Source organism: Equus asinus, chromosome 7 (genome assembly GCF_041296235.1).
Source record: "Equus asinus isolate D_3611 breed Donkey chromosome 7, EquAss-T2T_v2, whole genome shotgun sequence".
Taxonomy (NCBI): Eukaryota; Metazoa; Chordata; class Mammalia; order Perissodactyla; family Equidae; genus Equus; species Equus asinus.
The window spans coordinates 88,609,939-88,637,269 of NC_091796.1; the positions used below are offsets into that span (position 1 = coordinate 88,609,939).

Here is a 27,331-nt window from a genome sequence, read left to right on the forward strand (position 1 = left end):
CCATCAAGTTTGTAGTACTTTGTTATAGTAGCCCTAGTAACAGATATCAAACCAATACAGACATCAAAACAGTTATTGTGTTTTAGATGTTAAAAAAATGTTATGTAGAGACAGGGAAAATATTTAAAAGGCCCAAATTGAACTTCTAGATATGAAAATTTCACCTGAGATGAAACATACAGATGGGATTAGTGGCAGAGTAACTATTTTAGAAAAAAAAGAATACTGAATTTGAAGACATAGCAAAAGAAACTACCCAAAATGAAAAGCAGAGAGAAAAAGAAAGTTTTTTAATGAAAAAAAGCTAAATTGGACAACTTTAATCAGCCAAATGTAAGTGTAATAATTGGAATCCCCAAAAGGGTAGAGAGAAATAAGGGGACAAAAAATATGTGGAGAAATAATGGCTCAAAATTTGCCAAATTTGATGAAAATCATAAGTACATAAATCTAAGAACCTCAAAATACCACATAAGGAATATGAAGGAAAGTACATCAGGGCACATGATAATCAAATTACTCTCAACCAGTGATAACTAAAGTCTTAAAAGCTGCCTGAGGGAGAAAAAAAGCATGTTACAAAAGGACAAAGAAAATTATGACAAAATATTTGTTCTTGGAAACAATGCCAGCAATGAGACAATGGAGCAACACATTTAAAGTGCTAAAAGGAAAAAATACTGTCAATCTATAATTCCATACCTAGCAATAATACTCTTTAAAAATGAAGGCAAAATTAACACTTTTTCAGACACACAAAAGCTGAAATAATTGATAACCAGCAGATCCGTTAATGAAAATCTTTCAAGCAAAGCAACACCAGTGGAAAATACGATCTACACTAAGGAATGGAGACCAGAAAAAGGTAACTTATGATTATCCTTATCTGGGTCTTTTTTATAATTTAAATTTCTTTAAAAGATGATTGGCATTCTTTACAAAGCTAATAACAATATATAGCAGCGTTTATAACTTGTGTATAGGTAAAACATAGGAAACAGAAGCATAAAGGCCTGGAGAGGAGAAACAGAAGCAGAGTTCTTAAACCATAGATAAAGTAGTGTAGTGTCAGCTGAAGGTAGACTATGCCAACTTAAAGATGTATACTGTAAACCCTAAAGCAACAACTATAATAACCAGAAAGTTATAGCTAAGAGTCAACAAAGAAGAGAAAATAGAATCACAAACATTCCTGAATTAACCCAAAAGAAAGTTTAAGAAAAGAGAGAGAAAAGGATCAAAGAACAGGTGGAACAAATAGAAAAGTAGTAGCAAGATTATGAACTTAAACCTAATATCAATAATGGCATCAAGTGTAAATGATCTATACAACCCAAATAAAAGGCAGAGATTGTCAGACTGAAATACCATGACATACCAAGGTAATACTAATTGAAAGAAAGTTGGATTGGCTCTATCAATAAGAGCAAAAGTAGATTAAAGAGCAAAGGATATCACAAGACATAAAAAAAGTCCATTTAATAATGATAAAAGCATCAATTAACCAAGAAAATAAAAGAGTTTTAAACATTTATGCATCTAATGACAGATTTTCAAAATATATGAAGCAAACATTGACAGAAATGCAATGGGAAAAAAGAAAAATCCCCAACTGTAGTAAAAAATTTTAGTACCCATATCTTAATAATGATGCGATAAGTAGACAGGAAAATCAACAAAAACACAGAAGCCTTGAACAACATTCATCAACAACTTGACCTATTGTCATTTGTAGAACACACTCCTCTACAACAGCAGAATACACATTTTGTCAAATGTGCAGTGAACATTTATCAAAATAGACCATATTCTGAGTCATAACACGTCTCATTAAATTTAAAAGTTTTCTAGTCATAAAACTGTGTTCTCTCTCTACGATGGAATAAATGTAGAAATCAATAAGAGAATGATATCTGGAAAATCCCTAAATATTGGAAACTAAACACACTTCTAAATAATTCATGAATCAAAGAAGAAATCTAAAAAGAAAAATAGAAAGTGTTTTAAGCTGAATACAAATAAAATTACAAGCTATCAAAGCCTATGAGATGTCTCTAAAGTAGTACTTATAGGGAAAATCTTTAGCCCTGCAGTATATATCTATGATATTATCAAAGTAAAAAGGTCTCAAATCAATGAGCTCAGCCTTCACCTTAAGAAATTAAGAAAAGAAGGGCAAATCAAACCTAATAGATGCAAAAGAAAGGAAATAACAAGGATTAGAATATATATCAATGAAATAGAATATAAAAAATAGAGAATCTATGAAACAAAAAATTGCTTCTCTGAGAATATTAATAAAATTGGTAAGCCTCTAGACATACTAATCAGGAAAGAAAGAGAGAAGACACAAATTACCAATAGCAGGTATGAGAGAGTTGACATTAGAACAGATTATACAGATGTGAAGAGGATGGTAAGAGAATATTATGAACAACTTTATGCCAATAACTTCAAAAATTTAGATGAGATGGACAAATTCATTGTACATCACAAACTGCCAGAGCTGCCTCAAGATGACTTAGATACACTGAACAGCCCTACATTTATTTTTAGAAATTGAAATTGTAGTTAAAAACCTTCCAACAAGTGAAACTCAAAGTCCGGATAGCTTCGTTGGTGGATTCCACAAAATAATTAAGAAAGAAACAATATAGATTCTACACAAACTCTTGTAGAAATTTGCAGAGGAGGGAATATTTCCTACTTCATTCTATGGTGGCAGAATTATCCAGATACAAAAACATTACAAAAAGGAAATAACATCATTATCCCTTGTGAACATCTATGCAAAAATTCTAAACAAAATTTTAGCAAATCTAATCTGAGAATATATAAAAAACAATATATCATGAGCAAGTGGGGTTTATCTCTGGAAGGCAAGATGGGTTTAACATTCAAAAATCAATCACTATGATTCACCACATTAACAAACTAACAAAGAAAAATGCTGGCATCTTGAGAGATGCAGAAAAAACATTTGACAAAATCTAGTATCTATTCCTAATTAAAAACTCGAAGCAACTGAGAAATAGAAGGAAATTTCCTCAACCTATGGAAACTGTATAGATAACATCATACTTAATGATGAAAGAATGGTTCCTCAGTTGATTAGCAGCAAGATGAAGATGCCTGCCTTTACTCTTTCTGCTCAGAATTGCACTAAAGGTTCTAGCCTAGGTAATCAGATAAGAAAAAGAAATGGAAAGCACCCAGATTGGAGACAAAAAAGTGAAACTGTCTATTCTCAGACAAAACAATTCATCAATGTAGATAATTTGATGGAATCTACAAAACAACTGCTGGAACTAATAAGTGAGTTTAGTAAGACTGCAGCCAAGCTATCAGATAACTGCAGCCCTAGCTGTCATTTTGTTTGCAACCTCACAATACACCTTGAGCTAGAAGCATCCAGTTAAGCCACTCCCAAGTTACCCCACAGAAACTCTGAAATAATAATTGTCTTTTAAGCCACCAGATTTTGGGGTTATTGATTATGCTGCAACAAATAACTAATATAAGCATTACAAACTGTTCCTTCATTTACTAACTCTGAGCTAGGCACTATGCTTGGTATTAGGGATACAGTGGTGAAAAAAACATCAGCAGAGTTCCTGCTTTCATGGAGGTTATATTTTGATGGGGATGGGAGAGCAACAAGAGACAGGCAATAAATGAGTAAACTAATTAATAATAATAATAGGTGATAAATGTTTTGGTGACAGTGAAACAAGTTAATATGATGGGGGAATCATTACTTTAGACAGAATTTTCAGGAGAGGTGAAATTTAAACCAAGACTTGAATGGTGTGAAAATCTAAAGACGGATTGTTCCAGGCACAGATTTCAGCAACAGCAAAGTCCAGAGGTGATCATAAATTGGTCTTGTTCCAGGTCCAGCACAGTAATGGTAAGAGCCGAATCTTGAAAGACAGAGATCAGCAAATATTGGTTTCCGGGTCAAATCTTGCCCAAGGCCTGTTTTGGTATAGCCTACAAGCTAGAATGGCTTTTACATTTGTAGAAAGCCTACAAGCCTTCTAAAAAAGAAAGAGCAGATATGACCAAGATCATTTGTGGCCTGCAAAGTCTAAAATATTTACTATGTTGTTTTTTACAGAATAAGTTTATCAGCCCCTATCGGTCAGGCTAAAGAATTTACATACAATTTTCTTTTTGAAATTTCTTCTTTTTTTAGTTGCAGAATAGTATTCCATTGTGTGGATGTACCACACTTTGTTTATCCATTACCTAGTTGAAAGACATTTGGGTGGTTTCCAGGTTTTGATGCTTATGAATAAAGCTGCTATAGACATTGAAATATACATATTTTAAGTGTGAGGTTCAATCAGCTTTAACAAACGTATACATCCACTTAACCACCAGCCTAATTAAGATATAGAACATTTCCACAATGCCTGTGAGTTCTCTCCTGTCTTTTTCTAGTCAATCTCTAACCATTATTCTGATTTCCATCATCAGAGCTTTTTCCTCTCTCCCAGAAGTTCACATAAACGGAATAATACAGTATCTGAGGGGTTGATATTCCTTTTACCCTAAGAAGAATTAGTAACCAATTGAAGACTATTAAGAGGAAAATTGGTACTGAGTTGTATCTAAAATTTTCTTTTTGGCTACTGTCTGAAGAACAATGAGTAGATGATAGTGTGCCACTTAAGTATTCTTTTTCTTCCCATCTTCTGGGGGGGGCATATGGCTCAATAAAATTCCGGGGCAGACCAGAATTTACAGGCTGGCTTCAAATCCGTGTCGCAAAGCTGGATTCAAGAGTTCCATTCAGGGCACCAGTACTGCTTGTGCCGTTCCCGGTTCTGCACAGCAGATGGCCCCAGAGCCCAGTCCCTGACCTCCGAGTCCGCCCGTTGCAGTGGGAGCCGGACGCCGCCAGGCGACTCCCTACCGCGATGTCTGCGCGAGTGCGGCCGCTAGCGCCGAGCGGTCCCGGTTTGCGCCGAAGTTGGGCAGCCGCGAGGATCCGCCAGCGTTGTCGCGCCCCGGCTGCAGCCGCACCTTGGGCTGGCCAGAGATGTGTGCCCGCCTCCGACGCTCGGCAGAGGCGTCTTAGGCCAGGAAGAGCTGAAGTTCTGCTAGATCCCCGTCCAGTCGGGGACGGTCCATTCCACGGGGACTTGCTCCGGATAGAGTGCGTGTCGGTGGATCCCGACAGGCAGCGCTTTTAGGCGGCTACCCAGGGGAAAAAGTGGCCCCACTGGCTTTAGAGACAAGGAAAGGAAAGGGTGTCTGAACTAGGCTTTGGAGAGAGCTAATGGGAGGAACGCGTGGGGCAGGTTGGAAAGCAGAGGGGACAGCCCGGACTGGTGTTAGGTGTCTGGGAACAGACGGAGCGGGCTGGGTAGCTCAGGGCAAGAAAAGCGAAGCAAGTAGACTTGTTTGGGTGGAGGGTTGCCTAGGGAAACGGAACACTTAAGAGCCTCTTCTTTCCCCTCTCCAGCCTCCTCTCTGGTGCTGAAGTCACAACCCCATCAAGTCCTCCCTCTTCTCACCCCTCCCTCTCTCCTAAAGCCTGGAGGAAGCTGAGGCGCAGAGGGCTGAGAACGAGACCAGAGTGGAGGATGGAGAAATAGCCTTGGGGAGCCGTGGAAAATGAGGCCGACACCCCTGCTGCAGTTGGTGCTGCTTCTCGCCTTGCCCAGGAGCCTGGGGGGAAAAGGGTGTCCGTCTCCCCCCTGCGAGTGCCGCCAGGAAGACGACTTCAGAGTCACCTGCAAGGATATCCACCACATCCCCAGCCTACCGCCCAGTACGCAGACTCTGTGAGTACCTGGGAGAGGAGTGGGTAAGACCCAGAGGCCAAGGGCAGCTGGAAAGGTGGACAGAAGTGCACAAAAAGAGCTTAAGAATAGGCCAAAGGGGTGAGTGTGTGTGTGTGTGTGTGTGTGTAATGAGTAAAGACTCAGTTGCCCAAACTTGGGACTGCTGACACTCTAGTTATTCATAACACACGAAAAGGTAACAAAACTTTGGTACAAGATGAAAGTGAGAATTGTTCTTGCTAAAGAGCGCTTTGCCTTCTCCTAGCCCTGGCTGAATCTTAGTTTTACTTCAGATATTACTAAGACTAATGGCAACTCAAGAGTTGACCTTTCTGATCGTATCTTGGGTAATGAAAAATTGCAAAAAAAAAAATTATTTCTCCTTTCAGTCTCTCTAGATGGGAAATTATCTTTGCTGGTCTGCTGATTCAACAAATAGTTGACAAAAATTTGATTGGGGCTCTTTTTAAAATATACCCTGTATGAAGGTAACTTTGTAGGAAGCACCTGCGTTACTTTCTCAAATGTGAACTGCACACCGACATAGTGCCTCCAGAAATCTCCTTTGGGATAGGCGTGGTAGAGGTATGAAGAGATGAAATTTTGTAAAATACACTTTTTATCTGCATGTTAAATGTTGCCAAATTAGGAACTTGATGTTAAATAAGTTTTACGTATGTCTGTTCCCTAGCAGACGTTTAAATCAATGAAAAGATCATTGAAGACAAGACTAAGGGGAAAAAGCTTTCTTGAGTGGTTAAAAATAGAACAGAAATACAGAATAGTAAAACAATCTTGGCTCGGTAAACCCAGTTAAGGTAAGAAAGTGCAGGTTATTAAGGAGAATGTAGATAAATGAAAAGCAGTGGTGAAGCTGTACTTCAAGAGTCTCTCAAGAATTTAGCTTATAGGGCCGTTTAACAGTAGATGATGAACGTTTCATTCAGCATAGGTGTGTGTTTCTGCTCTGAGATACCTCAGTTTCTTATCTCACCAGGATGAATTAGTACATCCAAATACTGCTCCATTTTCCATGCTGCCACCAAAGAATAAAATATGCTCTTGTCCTCTTAGTTAAACCCCTGCATTGACTCCTTGTGGCCTCCGGGGTAAAACCCTTTTTACAACCTACAAGATCCTTTAAGACCTAGCCCAGTCTTTCTGTAGAACCTCATGGTTCCTAATCTGATTTCCACTCCTACTGAACAGAATTTCTGGCACTTTCCCCAAAGTTCTTTGCTCTCACCACTGCCTTTGCCTTCCCTCCCACATTCTATCCTCTCTGCCTAAAGCAGCTTTCCGCCTTTCTTCATCTGGCTAACGCTACTCCAAGATCCAGATTAAGAGTCAATTCCTTCAAGAAGCTTCTCTTGACCCATGACCCCTAGGCTGGTGAGCTACCTCCCCCCCACCAACATTCTGTGCATGAACGCTATCCTAGTCCTTACATACTGCATAATTTTCTGTAATTTGTTATTTCCTTACATGCCGACCCAAGTAGGACATGAACTTCTCTAACACAGGGACCCTGTCATTCAACCCTGAATTCCTCACACACAACTCAGGGCCTGGAACTACTTCAGTGCTCAAATAAAAGGCTTGTTAGGTGGATGAGTGAACAAAAAAATATCCTAGTCTCAGATTGTCCACTGTGTGTTGGGGAGAAAGAAGGCCAGAGATATTACTTCTTCTGAGACTTCTTAAAAGGTGGCAGAATTTCAAGATTGATTGATGAGAAATGTGGCTCTGACAATAGAAGAGAACTTGGAGTTATCCTGTTTATAATTCCACCAAATGTTGAGGAGAAAGGGTAATGTTGGAGAAAGAGCAATGGAGTAGGAGTCAGGAAACCTGCATTCTCTTCATCTCTTTCTCATTGACTAGGAGATAATTTATTTGGGAGAGAGGACCCAAGTTTCCTTCTGGTTGAAAGAGAGGGTTCAATTAGGTGCTTTCTGATGTCTATGATGCTAATGAGAATAGTCTGAGGGAATCTGCTGGATCACAAACAGTAAGAACGGGATATGGACAGTGGCAAGGAGAATCTGACCTTGAAAACAATGGGGGCAGGGGGCAGTAGAACTCTTTTGTCGAAGGTAAACTTACGAGAGAAGTCAACTAAGTAAAGCTAACGATTATATTGTGCTTATTCCTGTTCTCAGCACTTTACATGAACCCAACCCATTGAATCCTATTTATGAGGAAAGTGAGGCACAACAAAAACAAAGCAATTTGCTCAATGTCACACAGCTTGTAAGTGGTGGTGCCAGGATTTGAAATACCACAGAGCTGTTCTCAGATGAAAGTGGGTCTCACCCTCTCAGCCTTTTCCCAGTATGGTCCTGAGGCTTTGGAGAAAGAAGGTTAAAAACTAGTGGTGTCCAACAAGCCACAGATAACCTTGCAAGAATTTAGAAAATAGGAGGCTAAGGGGAAAAGGAAAGAAGGGCAAAAAGAAGGAGGAGAGGAAGAAAAAGAGGATGGGAGGGAGGGAGGAAAAGAAAGACTATATCTAGGTTATAGAAGGCATTCCCTGCTGAAACAAGCCAGACCTTTGTCATTAAAAACTTGTTCTGGGTGGTAATCTCCTTGCTGAATCTAGATGCTGTGTAACCACTGCCTAGCTGTTTTACAAATTCTTATGGTGCTGAGAGCAATTCTTCCTAAGCATTATCTTCTATCCATATGTTGTGGTGCTGAAAGGTAAACAGATGGCCTCTTTCTTCACTATCATATAACTTCACATAACCTGGTAGATGGGTGGGAGAGTTATACTGTTTGTGGCTCTCACTGAAGCAGTGGTTCTGAATCTTTTTCTCCACTTTCCCTGTTTTCAAAGGCGTCTGATACACTCTCATTATAATAGTGGTTGTAACTAGGTGGGAAATAAAAGAGAGCTGGTAGCCCTATTCCCCAGTGGAACATTCTAGAATCTTTGATATACATGTAGTTTGAAAAAAATTGCTCCTCCCAATTGAGAATTACTGATCTAAGAGAAATTAAATGAAGCAAGCAGCATAAAATTAAAACTTTAAATTTTGGCATATAGTTATAAATCATATTACCTCAAAAGCAAAGATAGCGAGATTGACCTATCACTGTCACTCAGAAAGTTGCCATTTGCCACCTCCCTGCATGAGAGGACCATCCCTTCTCTGAATTAGGAGGTGGGTGGGGTTTGACAGCTGTGCTAGATTCATGTGGATTCTTCCTCAAAAAAGTGCTGCCTTACCTTGCCTTGTCCTTTTCACCTACCTGCTGTTAATTTCATGATGGTGACAGTCGCCACCTCCACTCCCTCCACCCTATGCCGAATGGCGTTTAGGGCTTCAGTGGAGTAAAGGTTTGTCCTTCACACACTTGTGTGTCTTCAGAAATGTTTCTGAAGGAGTTGTTGTGGCTCTTATAGTTTTCGAGTTCTGGAGTTTGCTTCAGTGTTAGTCATTTGCATTCTGCATCTGTGGCTCTAATTGAACTATCCCAGTGTTTTCCAAACTGAAGGCAATCACTCAGCATCTTCAGGATTTTTGCCATATCTGTGTTCCACCTGTGCTATTATTCACTCAGTGTCTTTAAGTTGACTCACTTCTTTAACTGAAAGAAATTTATATAGAAAGCTTATATCGCAGCTATAAATGGAAAATTAGCACGACTTGCTATAAAGAGAAGGTACCCAGAAAAACTAAATACAGTGAAAACACAAATGTAATTATATTCTGCTCAAGAGTATTGTCTCTGACTGCTCTGAGCCTGAGGCCACCTTCTGTTTGTTAAGAAGGAAGAATAATAAGTGTTCAAGAAATATTAAAGAGATACCAGTCCAACACGGTGTCCTTGGTGGCATCGGAAGGATTGAAAGACAATGGAAAAGGGAATCACTTTCTCACTGTGTGATTCAGTATTATGTAATGCCATGTGGGCATTCTACCTTGAATAATCTCATATATCTCCAAGTCATACTTGTTTTTCACACTTAGGGAAATGTGGAATAAATCCAGATTTCACAATTGTTTTAGTCACAATCAGTGGTCATAACCTGAATAACATTTGGTTCCCACCCTAAAGAGAAGCCTTCTGCTTTAGCCCTCACATGTTGCCCAAACACAGCCCAATCTTTGCGTCTTATAAAGGTGGCTTTGCTTCATGCTTCCAGGCTCCATGATTTATTTTCCTTTATTCTGTGTGTGTGCGTGTATGTGTGTGTATGTGTATCAGTTAAGATTTTTGATGGTAAGTAACAGAAAGCCCACTCTGTCTAGCTTAGGGAGGAAAGAAATATTCTGAAAGGATAGCATGTAATCTACAGAATCCTTGTAGAACCCAGCTTTGAAAATAAGCCAGGGCCCAGAGCAGGCAGGGAGTTGGAGCCACAGCCAACCATCTGGTTGGAACAACTCCATGGACAACACTGTAACGACAGCCACTGCACATCCGTGGTGCTGGGCACCCAGTTCTGTAGCTGTTGGACTGTCTGTGTGCTTCCATCAATAATTTCTCAGCTGTCTCTGCCTCTTTAAACCACTAGCCAGAAAGTGATATACTATGTGGGAGCCTCTGTCCGGCATGGGTTACCTGCTGTGTCCCAGCTGCTGGTGGAGGGGGTCAGAGGGAGGAGATCCCCCTCTCCCACTTATGGTGTCTGTAGTGAGAGATGCAGAACTGGGTCCTTCTGATATGACACACATTGCGGAATTTTCCCCCAAAGAGGGACTGTATGTCCTCAACATTGCTCATCACTTCCTTCCTTCTGCAAATGTTTATTAAGCTCTGGCCATATTCCAGACACTGGGCTAAGCTCTGGATTTGGTGGAGAATAACACTAACATGTCTCTGTCCTCAGGGATCTTACAGTCTAGCGTGGAGGCTGAATATTAATCAAATGACCACATAAACATATAACTGTGTAAGTGTGCTGAGAGTGTACTTGGTGGGCATGGGGGGGACTGACTGAAACTGGGGTTCAGGGAAGGCTTGAACCACATCCTGAACCGGTAGGAGTGGGGCATAAAGAGGTGCAGGGGTGGGGGTGGAGGGTGGGGAAGCTGTGGTCTGGGGGATGGAACTGCTCATTTGAAGAGCTTTGAAGTATTCTAATCTGAAAAGTGAAGGGGTTTGTTTTACTTGGGACAAAGATATTGATGGCAACAAAATACGTTACTACCTTCTTTGTAACACAGTACATGTGAAGGTGAATTCTGATGTCCGTGGGGGCAGCTTTTGTGCACAAAAAAAGACTTATTGGGGGTAATTGGTTTTAAAAACAAATATTTTATTCATTAAAATCATAAATTGGGGCTAGCCCAGTGGCATAGTGGTTAAGTTCATGCACTCCACTTTGGTGGCCTGGGGTTCACAGGTTTGGATCCCAGGCACTGACCTACACACTGCTCATCAAGTCATGCTGTGGTGGCGTCCCACATACAAGATAGAAGATGACTGGCAGATGTTAGCTCAGGGCCAATCTTCCTCACCAAAAAAAAAAGAAAGAAAAAGTCATAAATAGAAAACCTAGTTCTTTCCCCCCCCATATATTTATTATTTTACTTGTAAATCTAAGTAATTGTAACAATCACTTTAAGGAATATTTTATAACTTAATAATTTTTTTTTCTTGTGAGGAAGATTGGCCTGGAGCTAACATCTGTGCCAATCTTCCTCTACTTTGTATATGGGATGCCACCACAGCATGACTTCACAAGTGATGTGTAGGTCCACACCCGGATCTGAACCCTGGGCCGCTGAAGCAGAGCTCATGAACTTAGCCACTGCACTGCTGGACCAGCCCCAAATTTAATAATATTTTAATAAGTAATTTAATAAAATAATAAATAGTCTGAAGACAAATTTAATGTATTTTCTTTTAAAGCACTTGAATGTTTGACAGAACTTACCAAATACTTAGAAAATTCCAGAAAATCTATTAAGTTAAACTTTATAAGTACCTGGAATCCTAAATTTTTAAACATCTCCATGCTCTTTACAGGGGCAGGAGAGTAAAGTGGCTAGGACCACACTCTCTGGAGTGAGGTCATCTGGGTTGAATGCCCTGCCCTATCATTTCCTAGGAATACTTTGGGGAATGAAGAGAAGGAAAAAATATTTTTGCTTCTACCCTTCTAAGTTCTTGGCTGGAGCTCCTGTAGCAAAAGAGAGATTAACAAGACAAAAGCAAACAAATTTATTTAATATGAGTTTTACATGACCCTTGAGCCTGCATAAGGAATGAAGACCCAAAGAAACAATTAACCTGAGTGTTTTTATGCTAGGTTTGAAGAAAGTGGAAAGTCCTGGAACAATGTGATAGGACAAAAAAGCATATGAGCCAAGTGTAGTATATGGGGTTCTGTTTGTTCAGACTCCTCTTGTCTTCCCTTTGTCTTCAGAGATAAGGGTGCTCCTGCCTTCAGATACAGGGAGGGCACCTCTCACATGAGGTCTTCTGACCTGCATCAGGGGAAGGTCAGGGTCCTCCCTGCACACGGCATTTCTCAAATTCCTTCAGCTCAGAATATGCACTATGCCAAGGTGCCATATTTGGGGGCAGCTTATCCTCCACCCTGTCAAGAACATTGCCTAATTGCTCCGTAACTCAGTTTCTTCGCCTATAAAATAAGGATAATATTAGTACCTGCCTCATTGGATTCCTGGAAGGTGTGAATGAGTTAATGCTCTTAAAGGATAATTTTTGAAGAACAGTAAAATCATGACTCTCCTACAGCTATCAGTTGAACACATTAAAGATTTTATTTAACTCTAAGTGTATTAGTTTCCTAAAACTGCCATAAAGAGTACCACAAATGGGGTGCCTTAGAATGACAGAAATTCATTCTCTCACAGTTTTGGAAGCTAAAAGTCCAACATCAAGGTGTTGACAAGGCCCTGCTCCCTCTGCAGGCCCCAGGGAATAATCCTTCCTTGCCGCTTCCTTGCTTCTGGTCGCTGCTGGCAATCGTCATGTTTCTTGGCTTATAGCTGCATCTCTCCAGTCTCTGTCTCTTTATCCACATGGCCTTCTTCTCTGTGTATCTACGTCTCTGTGTGTTCTCCCCTCTTCTTGAAAGGACACCAGTCATTGGATTTAGGACCCACCCTAATCCAGCATGACCTCTGCTTAACTAATTACATCTACAAAGACCCTATTTCCAAATAAGGTCACATTCTGAGGTCCAAGTGGAGGTGAATTTTGTTGGGGACACTACTCAATTCACTATAATAAGGAAACTGGTAAAGTGTTACAATCAATTTAAAGGAGAATCCATAGAACAGATACATTTATAGATCAGGAATATTGAAGTGACTATACTAATGGACATATAAAAATACTCAAAATACCAAATACATATTCTTTTTTTTTTTTTTTAAGATTTTATTTTTTCCTTTTTCTCCCCAAAGCCCCCCGGTACGTAGTTGTATATTCTTTGCTGTGGGTCCTTCTAGTTGTGGCATGTGGGACGCTGCCTCAGCGTGGTTTGATGAGCAGTGTCGTGTCCGCGCCCAAGATTCGAACCAACGAAACACTGGGCCGCCTGCAGCGGAGTGCGCGAACTTAACCGCTCGGCCACGGGGCCAGCCCCCAAATACATATTCTTAAACTCAGCACAAACATATTAACACTATGGGTCTGATTTAGATTCTCATTTCTATTCTTACTTCTAAATTTCCCCAAGCTAAAAGACGTTTATTCACTAAGCAAGCTGGTCTTCCCCCTATACTGAATTCAGGTTCTCTATGGAGCCATCCACTGGCTTCCTGGGTTCGTCATAGTTAAGGTTGCCTTATGTAAGTGGAACCTCCTCTTACACCTGTTGTCCGGGTGTAATTAATAGCACTCCTTTCATTTTCAAAGGTGTCCCAGTTTGGAGGATAAATTACTAATAGATCTTACTGATAGACCATAAAGTCCAGAGGCCCATGGGACAAGCTGGGACGTTCTGAGCCTTGTTTATTGTCACCATAACTGGGAGTCAATAACTCAAAAAGGGATTGGACTCTCAGTACTGCCTCATGGGGGAGGAAGAACTATTCCTCCATCCTAGAGGTTCTTCTGGCTGCTCTAAGAGTGAAATTGACGTGAGACAGAATAACAGGAGAAAATCAAACACATTTAATAACGTGTGTATATGGGAGAAACCCAGGAAAACTGAGTAACTTGCCAAAATGGATGAAGCCACCACCTTAGATACCATCTTCAGCTAAAGACAAAGGAAGATGTTGGGGGTAGTGGTTTGAGACTTCAAAGGGGAGGAAGACAATTCACATGGAAATGGAAAAGTAAACGTTTGGTAAGCAAATGTTTGCTGGGCCGTCAGTAGGCAACGAGACCCCAGAGAGAACTTTGATAAAAATGGGCCTTGCCAGGTGCCTTCCTGTCTACGACACCTAGAGTTGTACATGGTGACAGCTCCTTCCTAGGACAGGCCTTCTATCTTAAATTCTTTTAGGCAGTTACCAGGGAAGGTCAAAGTTTCTTTCTGAGTCTTTTTTTCTTAAATATTATCAAGCCAAAGAGACACATTTTGGGGTGGCAAATTCCGATCCCCCACAGCCTCAAAATCTGCAACTCCCACATAGATGGTGGCGAACTTCCTTTGCTGCTTCAGCTGAATTTTGTGTTTCTTTGGCTCTCTTAAGATCCTTCGTGTCTTCCCATCTGGCTTATTGCAGGAGTCTCATAACCAGTCTCCTGTTTCCACCCTTTCCCTCCACAGTCTATTCTTCACACAGCAGCCAGAGAGATCCTCCAAAATATAGGTCCCTTCTCTACTTGGAACCTTCCAACAGGCTTCCAAGTTGCCTCAAGATAAAAACCAAATTCTTGACAGTGGCCCAAAAGGCCCTACCTGACTCAGACCTTGTTTATTTTTCCAATTCTATTGCTTATTCCTCTCATTCATAATTCAGCTTTCACTGCCTTAGCCTCCTTGCTGTTCCTCACACTGTCAGGCTTCACTCATTAGGTTCTTCCTTGCGTGTCGAACATTATTGGCCCAGATATCTCCATGGTTAATCCTCTCACCTTCTTCAAGTTTTTCTCAAATGTCACCTTCTCAATAAGGCTTTCCTAATCACTCTGTTTAAAATGTAACATCCTTGCTTTAAAAAAAACAGAATTAATCCTTAGCACTTATCACCTTCTAATATACTATATAATTTGCTTGCTTTTATGTTTCTTATTAATGTCTCTCCCCACAAGAACGTAATCTCGACAAGGTCAAGGATTTTGTTTTGTTTTGTCATTGCTGTTGTTTGTCTGTTTTGTTCAGTTATGTATCCCTGGTGCCCAGAAAGAGTCTGGCATATAATCCATAGTCAATAAATATTTGTTTAGTAAGTGAACGCATGAATGAATGTCTCCAGAGGCACTTTAATGTCATTCTATTGGGTTCTTCATACCATTTTATAATTCTTTTTCAAAGTCCTTAAGGGCTTTTTTGGTGAGGAAGATTTGCCCTGAGCTAACATCCATTGACAATCATCCTCTTTTTTTTTTTTTTTTTTTTTTGCTTGAGGAAGATTAGCCCTAAGCTAACATCTGTGCCAATCTTCCTCTACTTTGTATGAGAGTTGCCGCCACAGCGTGGCTGATGAGTGGAGTAGGTCTGTGTCCAGGATCCAAACCCATGAACCCAGGCTGCCAAATCAGAGCATGTGGAACTTTAACCACTCAGCCGCAGGGCTGGCTCCCCAGAGTCCTTGAGTTTTATTGCCCTGTTACCGTAGATAAAATTCCACTTTTGTTTCATGTTTCTCCTGGCTATCTGGGACACTAGTTTTTCAGACACTGAAATGACATAGATGGAGTTTCGCATCTCCCACCACCTGTCTGAGCCTATGTTCACATTACTAAAACATGTTAAAGACCCTCCTTTGAACAGCCCCCTCCAAGAAATGAAGCTCACCACTGCTTCCTAAGCTTTCCGAATGGAGGACTCCTCAGCAAGAGGAAAGTGGAAGAGGTTCCCCCTGGATATCTGGGACACCAGAAGCAATCCAGAGCAAGCAGGACATTCCTTTGGAGTCTTTGGTTTTATTTATTTATTTTTTTAATTTAACTTCCAAAGAATTACTGACAATTTTGAATTCTTTTCCATCGTGTAACTGATTTTCCTATGGCATCATGTATACCTTCCCAGAGTTATTTCCTTGTACTTTCAGGATAATACAACTCTGTATTTGAAGGTCTCAGTAACTGGACCCAAGGAAGTGACTTGGTGCATAGAATGGCGGGTGCTGAAGGAGGCCAGTGAAGAAGTATTTTATGAGGCAGTGCTGTGTGTGCCTCAGAGCCCAGCCCCAGCAATCGGGCCAGCTCTGCAGAGGACAAGCCCATTCAGGCCCATTCTCAGACACCTGCATCCAGAATATCTAGTTATTTCACCTGTGTGAACAAACCCTGGCTATCCTGGGTCTATTTTCTTATATTGGCTCTGATAAAGTAGTAGACACAGAAAATGAATTCACAATCCTTAAAATGTGTAGCTAAAAGAGTGAATTTTATCTGGATTTGTCAATTAATTGAAATGTGTTTTTTTTTCCCTCCAGCTGAGAAATTGTTAACTTGAATTGATCTATTTGATTATTTTAAGATTTCCTTGTTGTTCAAAGTACATTCATTATCCTTTGGATTAAGATTTATTGACCAGAGATTCACGGGCTTCCTAGGGGCTCGTGGCTGTCCTCCTGGGAATCTGTGATGAAGTGAATGTTTGTATGCAAATGAAGTACATCAGTGCACTACTCATCTGTATAGAGAGAGTCTGTAACTTTCCTCAGGTTTCAAGGGTGTCCTTGACCCCCTCAAAAAGTTAAATTCTATTTTGGAATAATTTGGCATTTTTGTGTGACACGTGTGCATTTGGTATTACTATGACTCAGTCCTTTTACTTTATTACAAAGAATACCGGAACATACATTTAAAAAATAAGTAAAACTTCCTGACCTTTGAGTGTGATAATTTTTTACCTGAATGCATTGCTACAGCCTTACATTTAGTCTGTCCCTTGAACAGGCTTTTCTAGAAGTTCACTAAGTGTGGCTTTTCTCCAAGTCAATAGTTTTCTGAAACAGATTTTACAAGTGTCTAATGCCTCACATCTGACATGAAGTCCTTCACACCCACCCTGTTTTCGTTTTCACTAAAGCTGGTCAGTGTGGTTACTTACTCTTCTGCCTTTCATTACTGTAATTAAAAAAATAGTTGAAGTATGGTCAAAATGGTCCCATTTCTTCAAAGGTGCAAATTAGATTTTAAAAGATTCCATTTAGATGTCATACTCTACTTACTTTGCTTCATTTCTGTAGGAATCCTTAAGAAAATTTAGGGTGTTCTAGAAATTTGCAAAATAAATTCTTTTCTTAAAATTGCAAAGCAGGCATCTGTGATTTTTAAGGCATCTTATAAATGTCCTCTTACATGTAGTGACATGTAAATATGCCCTTGATTTTTCTGGTACAGCCTGATTTAAAATATTTTCCCCTCAGAATATTCCAGAAACTCAAATATTTCATCATTATCTTAACTAAACTTCCCACACCCCTTTTGCACCTGGAAAGAGCTCCCTCTGTCCCAATTTTTCTTTCAAAAACATGATCTCTGTGTTTATATGACACATGAAGCTTTTGGCTTACATTTTGTAGGCATTAGCTTAAGTTGAACCCACACTCGGGTGTTACCGTACTCACCTCTAGAGAGGGGACTGAAATTGTCTCTTCCTATTGCCAGGTACTGTCAATTTATGTTTTGTTATTTCAATCTTTTGTGAGCTGGGAGACTAGAAGGCTAACTTTGGGGAAAGGATCTGAACATGAGAATAAATAGGATCTAAAGGGAGGGCATAAAGGAGGAGCTCTCCTTTGGTGGGCTTTGTGACTGTTCAACACCATTTTCAATTATTTCTGAGTTCATGGCCATGGTCCAAAGATGTGAGATAACCAGAAATCTTACCTCTGGATAGGTGACATTTTATTGTAGTTTTTCTTCTTTCCTTCCCTTCTTCCTTCTTTTTGCAATAAATATTTATTGATCACCTATTACATGCTAATACTATTCTAGGCACTGGAAATAGATGATAAATGACCTCCTTGATCTTACATTCCAACAGGGGCAAATAGCCAAAAATAAATAAATAAGTAAAACGCATAGAATGTCAGCTAGTGATCGGTATAACAGAGAAAAATCAAGGAAGGGAGATGGAGAAGGAATGCCAGTTTTTGTTTTGTTTTGTTTTTGGTGAGGAAGACTGGCCCTGAGCTAACTTCTGTTACCAATCTTCCTCTTTCTGCCTGAGAAAAATTGTCCCTGAGCTAACATCTGTGCCAATCTTCCTCTACTTTTTGTATGTGGGATGCCACCGCCACACCACGGCTTGATGAGCGTTTTGTAGGTCCTCACTGGGCATCTCAACCCTCAAACCCTGGGCCCCCAAAGCAGAGCAGGCGAACTTAACCACTATGCCACCGGCTGGCCCCAGGAAGTTGAATTTTAAATGGTCAGAGAAGGCCTCCCTAAGGTGACATTTGAATAAAGACCTGAAGGAGCTAAAAAAAAAAAACGAAATCAGGCTGATATCTGGGGGCAAAAAATTCTGAATAAACGCAAGGAGCCAGAGTCAGGGGCAAAATGGGTGGAACATGCATCCTATGTTTAAGAAGTAATAAGAATAGAAATGTGGCTGGAGCAGAGAGGGTTGGAGGAAATGAGATCAGAGCAGTTATAGGGGGACAGATCATGTTATACTTTGTTGATCATTATAAGACATTTATATATATACCTATTTTCTGAATGAGATAAGAAGCTATTAAGGATTTTGAACCAAAAAAGAAAAAATGCATGAACTGTTTTTCATTTTATGAGGTCACCCTGGCTACTGTGTTTGTTAGATGAGGGATGATGATGGCTTGAACCAGCTTAATATCAGGGAAGATGGTGAGAAATGGCTAAACCCTGGATTTATGTTGAAGGCAAAACCAACAGGATTTCCTAACAGATTGTGTGGGGTCTGAGTGAAAGAGAGGAGTTGATGATGTCTTAGCCTGGATTCTCCAGGAAACAGAGCCTGTGTGAGAATTCTTACTGGGGAGTGAGATTCCAGGGAGAAGAAGGATGGGATGGGGAGGTGAAGGAGGGAGGGAGGGAGAGTTTACTACTGCTGGAGGCCAATGGTTGCTGTTCCCATGGGCCCGCCTAAGAATTCAGATGATATGCATCTCAGCATCCTTGCTCTGGGAAGAAGGAAAGGGAAACTTTTATCCATCCATTCATATCCCCTGTAGGTCAGGCTGTTAACTCCACCAACCTTCCTGGCTTCCCGGGCATGGGTGATGACAGAGTTCCCAGATGGTAACAGAAGAGCCCCAGCGTGGAAGGTGAGAGGAGCGTGGTGCAGAGCTGAGGTGCAGCATGTTAGGTTGCACCTGGGTGAAGCTAGTTGGCACTCACACAGAACTGGTGGCTGCAGCATGGCTAGAAGAAGAGACAGGCTGAGAGGATCTCAAGAGATGTATAAGAGGTATCCAGTGTAGTTCACCCTTTGTGCTACTCAGATTTGCCCAAGCTTTCCATTACATCCAGCTCCCATACTAAAATATGGGACCTTCAATTGTGTAAGATACCCTTACTTCTTTCCTGAGAGAGATAGGGATACAAGTCCGATCTGCCACAGAGCTCCATTTACGATGCAATATTTACAAAGATGTAATGCAAGAGGGTTTGTCAAGTAAGATTGTCTCCCCTGTTGCAGCAGATCCCAAGGTTGTAATTGATAGTTCATCAGCTCTCTTCAACTCCAATTCTAGATTTCTCTCACTCTTGGCTTATGTTTTGACTGGCTGGGGTGATTGCCTTGTGGGAGGATCCAGACTTTCAACTCTAAGGCTCTACACCCTTAGTTGCCTTGTCCTTATCAGCTGTGGTTGCCCTATTTTCCCATTCACCATTATCATTGGCCACAGAAGAACCAAAACATGTCTCAGTGAAATCCCTAGGTTCTAGACTTACACTGCACTGCTGTTAATGTGTAGCAGCTACCCTCACTTCTCAAGGTGCTATTATTCCTATCAGTACAGAAACTCCTTTATTTGCCTATTCACTGGTAGGAGGAGCCCAAATGACCACCTGGTCAGTATAGCGTCAGGCCCCCTGTGTTTGATTTAGTGGAAGTAATCTTTCCATCCAGGAACTAGGCCATCTAATCTGGCAGGAATAGAGACAGGGAAGTTCAAATTCTGAAAGTAGGTCACTGTGATGATGGTGAGAAGCGCCAATGCAAGGGCCAATCCTACCAGCACCCCTAGATCCTCATACCGATATATTCCAGCTGTGTAGAACACAGTGGCACATACTGGCTATTAGTTCAGTATGTATACTTCATTAGTTCAGGTGCCCAAGCCTGCAGGACTTTGTCCCCAAGTTGGTATCTTAGCTGAGCCTTTAATGGGTCATTCTACCATTCTGTTAGGAAGTTGCTTCTGCATGATGGGGTACATGGTAAGACTAGTGGATATGGGGATCATGTGCTCTTTGTTGTACCTTCTCTGCCATAAAATGTGTCTCTTGGTTGAGTGTTGTGTTGTTGCAGGGTGGTGCAACAAGTTGGTTGTTGCAGTATTGTGTAGGATTTCACACTGGTCTATCAGGCATTCTATAAGCCCTTGAATAGTGGCTCTGCTGGAGGCACTGGGGTCAGGAAAGGCAAACCCAAATCTAAAGTAACAATTCTTTTAAAAATGCACTACTCAGCCATAAAAAAAGACAAAATTGTGCCATTTGCAACAATACGGATGGACCTTGAGAGTATTATGCTAAGTGAAAGAAGTCAGACAAAGACAAATACCATATGATTTCACTCAAATGTGGAAAATAAACAAACAAACAAACACATAGATAAGGAGAACAGATTGGTGGTTACCAAAGTGGAAGGGGGTAGGGGGTGGGTGAAAGGGGTAAAGGGCCACATACGTATGGTGACGGATAAAAACTAGACTACTGGTGGTGAGCACGATGCAGTCTATACAGATACTGAAATATGATAATGTACACCTGATGTGTACACAATGTTATAAGCCAATATGACTTCAATAAAATAATGTTTTTTTAAATGAATCACTACTTTCTACAGGGTGGAAAGTGTCCAATGTGATCAAAGTGTCACCAAATGGCTGGCTGTTTTCTTGGAGGAAATTTGCCTCATCAAGGGTGCAGCATTGGTTTCTACTGCTGGTAGGTTGGGCATTCAGAGAGGTGGTATCTTGATTAGATTTGTTGCAAATGAACTCATGATGTTGGGCCCAAGCTTGGCTTCCATCCCCGTCACCATGGCCATTTCATTCATGTCCATTGCACCAGCACTGGTTGACATCTGTACAATTAGTCATCCTGTCCACCTGGTTGTTTAAAGTCACCCCAGTGGTGGATACTCTCTGATGGGCATTAACCTGAGACATAAAGATCCATACAATTTATGCTCACTGCCATAGGTCCATTCATATACCTCTTTTCCAGCCTTTCCTGTTGTCTTATCTTCCAGTTTTTATTTCTTCCTGCCCAGTGACCAACCAGATAAGTTCCTTATCACTTCTCAGTATTCCCCATATATCCTTACCTCATCTTTTCTCCCTTCGCACAAAATGAATGATTACTTGTAATGCTCACAGATCTACCCACTGGGAGGGAGGATTTCCCTTCACCACTGTCCTCCAGGGCCACCCTTGAGGGGGGCTATACTGCAGCACTAGTTCATTTTTTGTCTAGTGTTAACTTATTGCACCAATCTGTAGAGCAGGCACCAACCTATGGCTTCCATCAATTGATCCTATGGAGGCCTCCATGAAGCCATAGATCTGAGGTGAGGGACAAGAGAGACAAGTGAAGTGGAGGTCTAGGCCACCTGTTCATGTAATTTACCTTCCCCTTCTAGACTTGCTTGATACAAAATGTAAAATTTCCATCATAAAATCAAGTGCTACTGTGCTCAACTTATTTTATAACTCAGGGGGACTGACAATGCCCAGTTCACAATGGGCAGCTGCAGTCCTAGGGTCACTTGGTGTCCCATGAAGAGGGCTAGTCTCTATTAGGGCAGAGTAGCATGGCAGGAACTCTTGTTCAAAGGAAGAGTAGCTCTGTCCTTCATAAGGTAAAGCCTTGCTCGAAAACCTTAGGGACTGAGCTTCAATTATTTATTGGGACTTTCCAGAAAATCCACAGACTATCTTTATTCACCGTGGCTATCTCTAGTATCATCAGATCTGCTGGGTCATGTGGCCTGTGTGGCAGCGTAGCTGGTATTTCAGCCCAAATCTGCTATAGACTCTTCTCTTGTTCTAGGTCCTACCTGAAACTGGCAGCATATCTGAGTCATCTAATAAATGGGCAGATGTTTTGGAGCATATTCCAAAGTGTGATATATCTTGCTTCCAAAGACCAAAGAGACCCAGAAAGTGCTGTACTTCTTTGTAGGAGGTAGGAATGGCAAGATACAACAGCTTATTCTTTACCTTAGATTCTATGTTCTAGAATGCCCTACACTAAACACTTCACCAATGGGAGAGAACCCTGAAACTTTGGGAGATTTATCATCTACCTCTTGGCACTCAGGTTCCTTAGTAGGATATCCAGAGTTCTTTCTACTTTTTGCCCATCAAGTTCAAGTAGCATGTCATCATGTAGTAGACTAGTATGATGGTGTATGTGATGCCAAGACTCTTGTTGTCCCTACAGACTCTAATATGAAATAAAGCTGGCAAGTTTTGCCTTGGATCAAAACAATGAATGTGTACCGCTATTCCTTCTATGTAAAGGTGTACTACTTTTGATCTTCTCTATTGATAGGGATCAAGAAGAGAACACATTCACCACATCAAGAATCACATATAAAGTTCTAGAAGCTGTGTTGATGTGTTCCAATAAAGATATCATATCTGGCACAGCAGCAATGATGGGACCCACTTAGTAGCCAAGTTTACTGTAGTCTGTTGTCATCCACTACACTTCATCTCTTTGGAGTTTTTTTTGGTAGTTGGCTTTGTTTTTGTTTTTTTTTTTGAGGAGGCAGACAGGTGAACAGAATGAGGATATAAGGGGATCACCATCTTACATTTTTCAAGTCTTTGAAGTTGCCACTATTATCTGCAATTCATCCTCGGATGCAATAATATCAGCATCAGTTCAAACCTTGAATCCAATCATCCTCAGAAAGCCTGGGATTTCCCTTTACCAGTTGACAGTTACCCTGGCAAATGGCCACAGGTTCCTTTTAAGAATGATCAGGGGAACATTTTCCATATATTTTCGTGGTGGCCTCATAGAAACTCCTCAGGGGAGTCCAGCCTCCCTTTCAATCAATGGACTCCCGGTTTCAGAGATACTAAAGTTTTTTTCAAAAATGTGTATCTAAAATTGATGAAATATAGTAACTCGATGTAGTTCAAACACAGTACTAGAGTGAGAAATTTCCTATAACATTGAATTTTAGGTTTAAATTCATGCCTTGATGCCAGAGAAATTAAGGAGAAACTCTAATTACAAAAACATCTCGTTCTTCAGTGTTTGGATTTCTGAAAATTGCCATGATTTTGTCTTTTACGAATTATTAATCCAAGTTACTTTTATTACATTATAACAGTTTGGACTACAGTATACATTAAATGGGTTTTGTGTGCTGCCCTAAAAAACCCACCGCTATGTTGTTTTCTTCTGTTTAATTATGTACTGTGTGTCAACTCTATGTCCACCCTATGCTATATGTTTTCACATATAATGTCTCACTTAGGACTCACAACTGAGGTAGGTGTTTGATTCTACTTTAGATGAGGAATCTGAGTCCCAGAAATGTCATCTGTCTTATCTTTTATGTCACAGCCAGTAAGTGTAAGAGTATTCAAATTTGGGTCTCCTAATTCTAAATACAAAGCTTTCTCTACTATTCTGTAGCTATCTTCCTAAATCTGGACTCTTTTCCCCTCCTCTGCCCTCCCCTCCCTTCCCCTCCTCTCCCTCCCTCCCTCTCTCTCTTAATTGATGTGAAATTCACACAATGTACCATTCAATGGTATTTAGTACATTCATAATGTTGTACAACCGTCACCTCTATCTAGTTCCAAACTATTTTCATCGCCTCTAAAGGAGATCCTGTATGAATTAAGCAATCATTTCCCATTCCCCCTCTCCCCATAGCCCCTGGCAACCACTAATCTGCTTTCTGTCTCTACGGACTGACTTATGCTGGACATTTTCTATAAATGGACTCACACAACATATGACCTTTGTGCTTGGCTTCTTTTGCTTAGCATAGTGTTTTCACGTTTCATCCACGTTGTAGGGATAGGCAGAGTGTGGGTGATCAGACAAGCGGCCCAATGGGAAAACAGAGGTAAACAGGTCAAGCTTTGTGTACTTTCAGGACTTTTCAAGCCGGTTCATTTCTAACACATCAGTGGAGTGAGCCCCCCTCTGTGTCTAAACACCTTACAGCCTAGATATAATAATCTGAACACCAAAAATGGCCGCACTTATTCTTAGAGGCTTAGAGCTATGAAAGTACTTTCCCATATTAAAAGGTTTTAAGAATAGTCATCTTGGGAAGAAGAGTGTTTCTGGCCAGTTGGCTGAGGAATACCACGCACTCATCCCTCTGGATCCCATGGCAATCTTAGTTAACATTTCTCTGAAGAGGAGACTTAATAGAATGCATGAGCCATTATCCATAACTTTTTTACCGTTTTAAGAGCCAAAACTCATACAAAGGGCTTTCTCTGTTACAGGGAAGCTGCAGAACAACTCAAACAGTATTCCATTTGTAATAGTGTTTCTTATAATCATATTGGCTTCTCTATCTTATTTTATATCTCCATTAAAAAACTTAACCCATATGCTGGGAAAGAAAATTTCCAAAGAATAAAAAAAGAAAGTTAAGTGAGAAAAGTAGATTATTCTTCCCCTTATGTTTATGGGAGCTTACTTGTCAGCTATTTCTTCCCAACCCACTCTGGACTTGGAGGCAGAAGATATGTGGTCAAATTCTAGCTCTCCACTAATTCGCTGTGTAAGAGACTCTATTTGCTCAACCCGCAGAATGAATAAACTAGTAAGATCTGCTCCAGCCACATCGTGGAGTGGTTATGAGGATCACGTGAGGTAATGCTAGTAGTGGGTATGTGAAATACCTGGTAAACCAGAATAAAGCCTTGATCACAGGTTAACTATTATCACTAATGCAGTTATGGGTCTCAGAGCCTGGGAGAGCTGGCCTGATTTAACCCTCAGTGTGGGTATTATATCAATTTGGAGAGGGCACGCTTCCATGCAGGGACCATTCAGCAGCTGTTTGGCTTAAGGGTTGTACAGCTTTACTAAGAAGAGCAAACACTTGTCCACTGTGCAAAAGAAACATTTTAAAGATTTTCAAGATTTCTTATCTTCTTCCAGAGGTATTCATCCCTGGGAAGTTACTGTTAGTAGGGTAAAGTGACTGAATTTCTAACTGGGGGGGTCCCTGTCCCAAAAGGGTCCATAAATCTGTAAGACAGATTTGTCTGTTCTGTGTCAGAGTTTGGCTGAAAAGCCTGTTAGTATTTCCAAACTCTCCAGATGCCCCTATTTAATGCTTGGCTGGCCTTCTTATGTAGCATAACCAAGTTGCCATTTCACAACCATCCTCAATCCTTGGAATCTAAAACAACAAAGCCAGAAGCTCTGAAATGTGCTCAACGAAGCATGAAGGAATCTATTAAGTTTCTGTCTGATTCAGTTCTGTGTGATAATAGAAGTTCTAATGTACTTATGAAGAATTCCTTTTAGTTATAAGAAACTTGGCACTTTACAGAAAGTATATATCTCATGATCAAAAAATAGGGTGGCTTGGAGGGGCTATGCTTTCTTTTTACATTGTATCCAGTATCTTCATTTTCAATAGCAGCAAATTACGGTAGGGAAATATCTTGAATAAAAGCTATGTCAGCTGAAAGTCATGGTGAAGAGTAGCAGATGGAAATTTCCCACATAGTAAGGAAATTATTGTATGACTGTGTAAAAGGACTATTATGTATAAGGGTGGTAATAGAAATGGAGAACGTAGGTAAGTCAGGCGACCTTCAGTAAGTCATCAACCTTTTAGTAAGGCGCTTAGTCTTTCTGTGCCTCACCTTTTGTATCATTGGATGGCTCTGTTCTACTTGAGAGAACTGTTGGGAAGCCAAGGACGTAATTGTTCAAGTGTACAAGGCATTGCTCATTATTCAGGGACAATATTTCTTGTTCAGCAGAGTAAGAATATGGGGGGTTATGCTTTATCAAATATTTTGAGGAACATAGATTTATCACATAAGGATCTTGAGAGAATTAGACTGTAAACACAAAGAAACAATAAATAAACACTTAATTTAAAAGCATATACACCCATCCTTTCCTCCTCCACTCTTCTAACAATGCGAGAGGAGTCCCTCCATTTGCATCCATGCTTCCCTGTCTCCTCACCCTACTTTGACTTTTTTCCTCTCTCTCCTTCTCTCCCAGATCCTTCCATCACTATCTAAACACAGTCAAGTCTCTTTCTACTAAAAAGAAAATCCCTCTATAGTTCTCGTATCTTGGTGCACCTACCACTCCTACTTCTCCACCTGTCTCTTTCCTTTCACAGCTAAACATTCATAAAGAGTTTTCTCAAGTTGCTTTCTTGATGTTTTTATTTCCCATTCACTCTAGCTTAGTACAATCTGGCTTCTGCTCCCATTACTCAATTGAAAAAGCTCTTGCCAAAGTCACTAACAACATTTGTTACAAAATCTGGTGGACATTTTTAGATACTTTCCTGAATTGAACCTCTGGAAGCTTTTGTCAGTGACAACTGCTGCAGCTCACTCCTTGCGCTGTACAGATCTACTTTTCCATACAAATTTGGAAAACAGATCGTCCAGGATTCCAGTGGGTCTGCCTTCCTGAGGGGAAATTTGGAAAAGAGAGGTCAGGAAGATGAACTCCAGCTCCTGTTGCTGCAGGTGGTCTCAGAACCACAATTGGTACTTATTGTCTTCTCTCCTCTCCTGTCCATTCTAAATTCCTCTTGCACTCAGCTTTCACCCCTACTGGTCTTGATGACGTATGTGGTGGTGTGATCCAAGCTCCCATTCCTGAGGGGTCTGAGCCCTCAAGAATGATAATCACACTCTCCTAACCTGGAGTTGCTGTACTTGTCCATTTTATTAATGATTGAGCAAGTACTACGACAAGCCCAAATGGATCACCTGAATTCCATACATATTCCTCCCTTCCCTCATTATGGAACAGCAGCCCTGCCTCTTCCTGCTGATCAGGGTCAGTTACTCCTACCAAGATATTAACTCTGCCTTTAGTTTGCTGGTCCCTGGACATCCAGAGTGAAAAATGCCCAGGTGGTGAGCAAAACTTGTAGTTCTCTGCCAAGCCTAGAATTGTAGAGATGGGAAGCACAGAGTCCTTCTGTAGGTCACTGTATCTATTGGCAATTGGGGGACCAACTGCCCTTTGGTTCCCAGGCCCACATGTTCTTCCTACGGGGACACAAC

The 27,331-nt window shown here is 40.8% G+C and overlaps 1 protein-coding gene across 3 annotated transcripts in view; it reads left to right on the forward strand.

Moving 5' to 3' along the window:
- Window positions 1-4,946: 4,946 nt before the first annotated feature.
- Window positions 4,947-27,331, forward strand: part of TSHR (thyroid stimulating hormone receptor) — a 155,689-nt gene continuing 133,304 nt past the window's right edge. For 2 of the 3 annotated variants that reach the window (XM_070514150.1, XM_070514151.1), the window contains exons 1-2: window positions 4,947-5,164; window positions 5,474-5,795. In XM_070514150.1, coding sequence (XP_070370251.1) covers window positions 5,626-5,795 — 170 coding nt within the window. In that variant the 5' untranslated portion in view covers window positions 4,947-5,164; window positions 5,474-5,625. The remainder of the gene's footprint in view (window positions 5,165-5,473; window positions 5,796-27,331) is intronic. The other variant, XM_014846747.3, reaches the window with a different exon arrangement.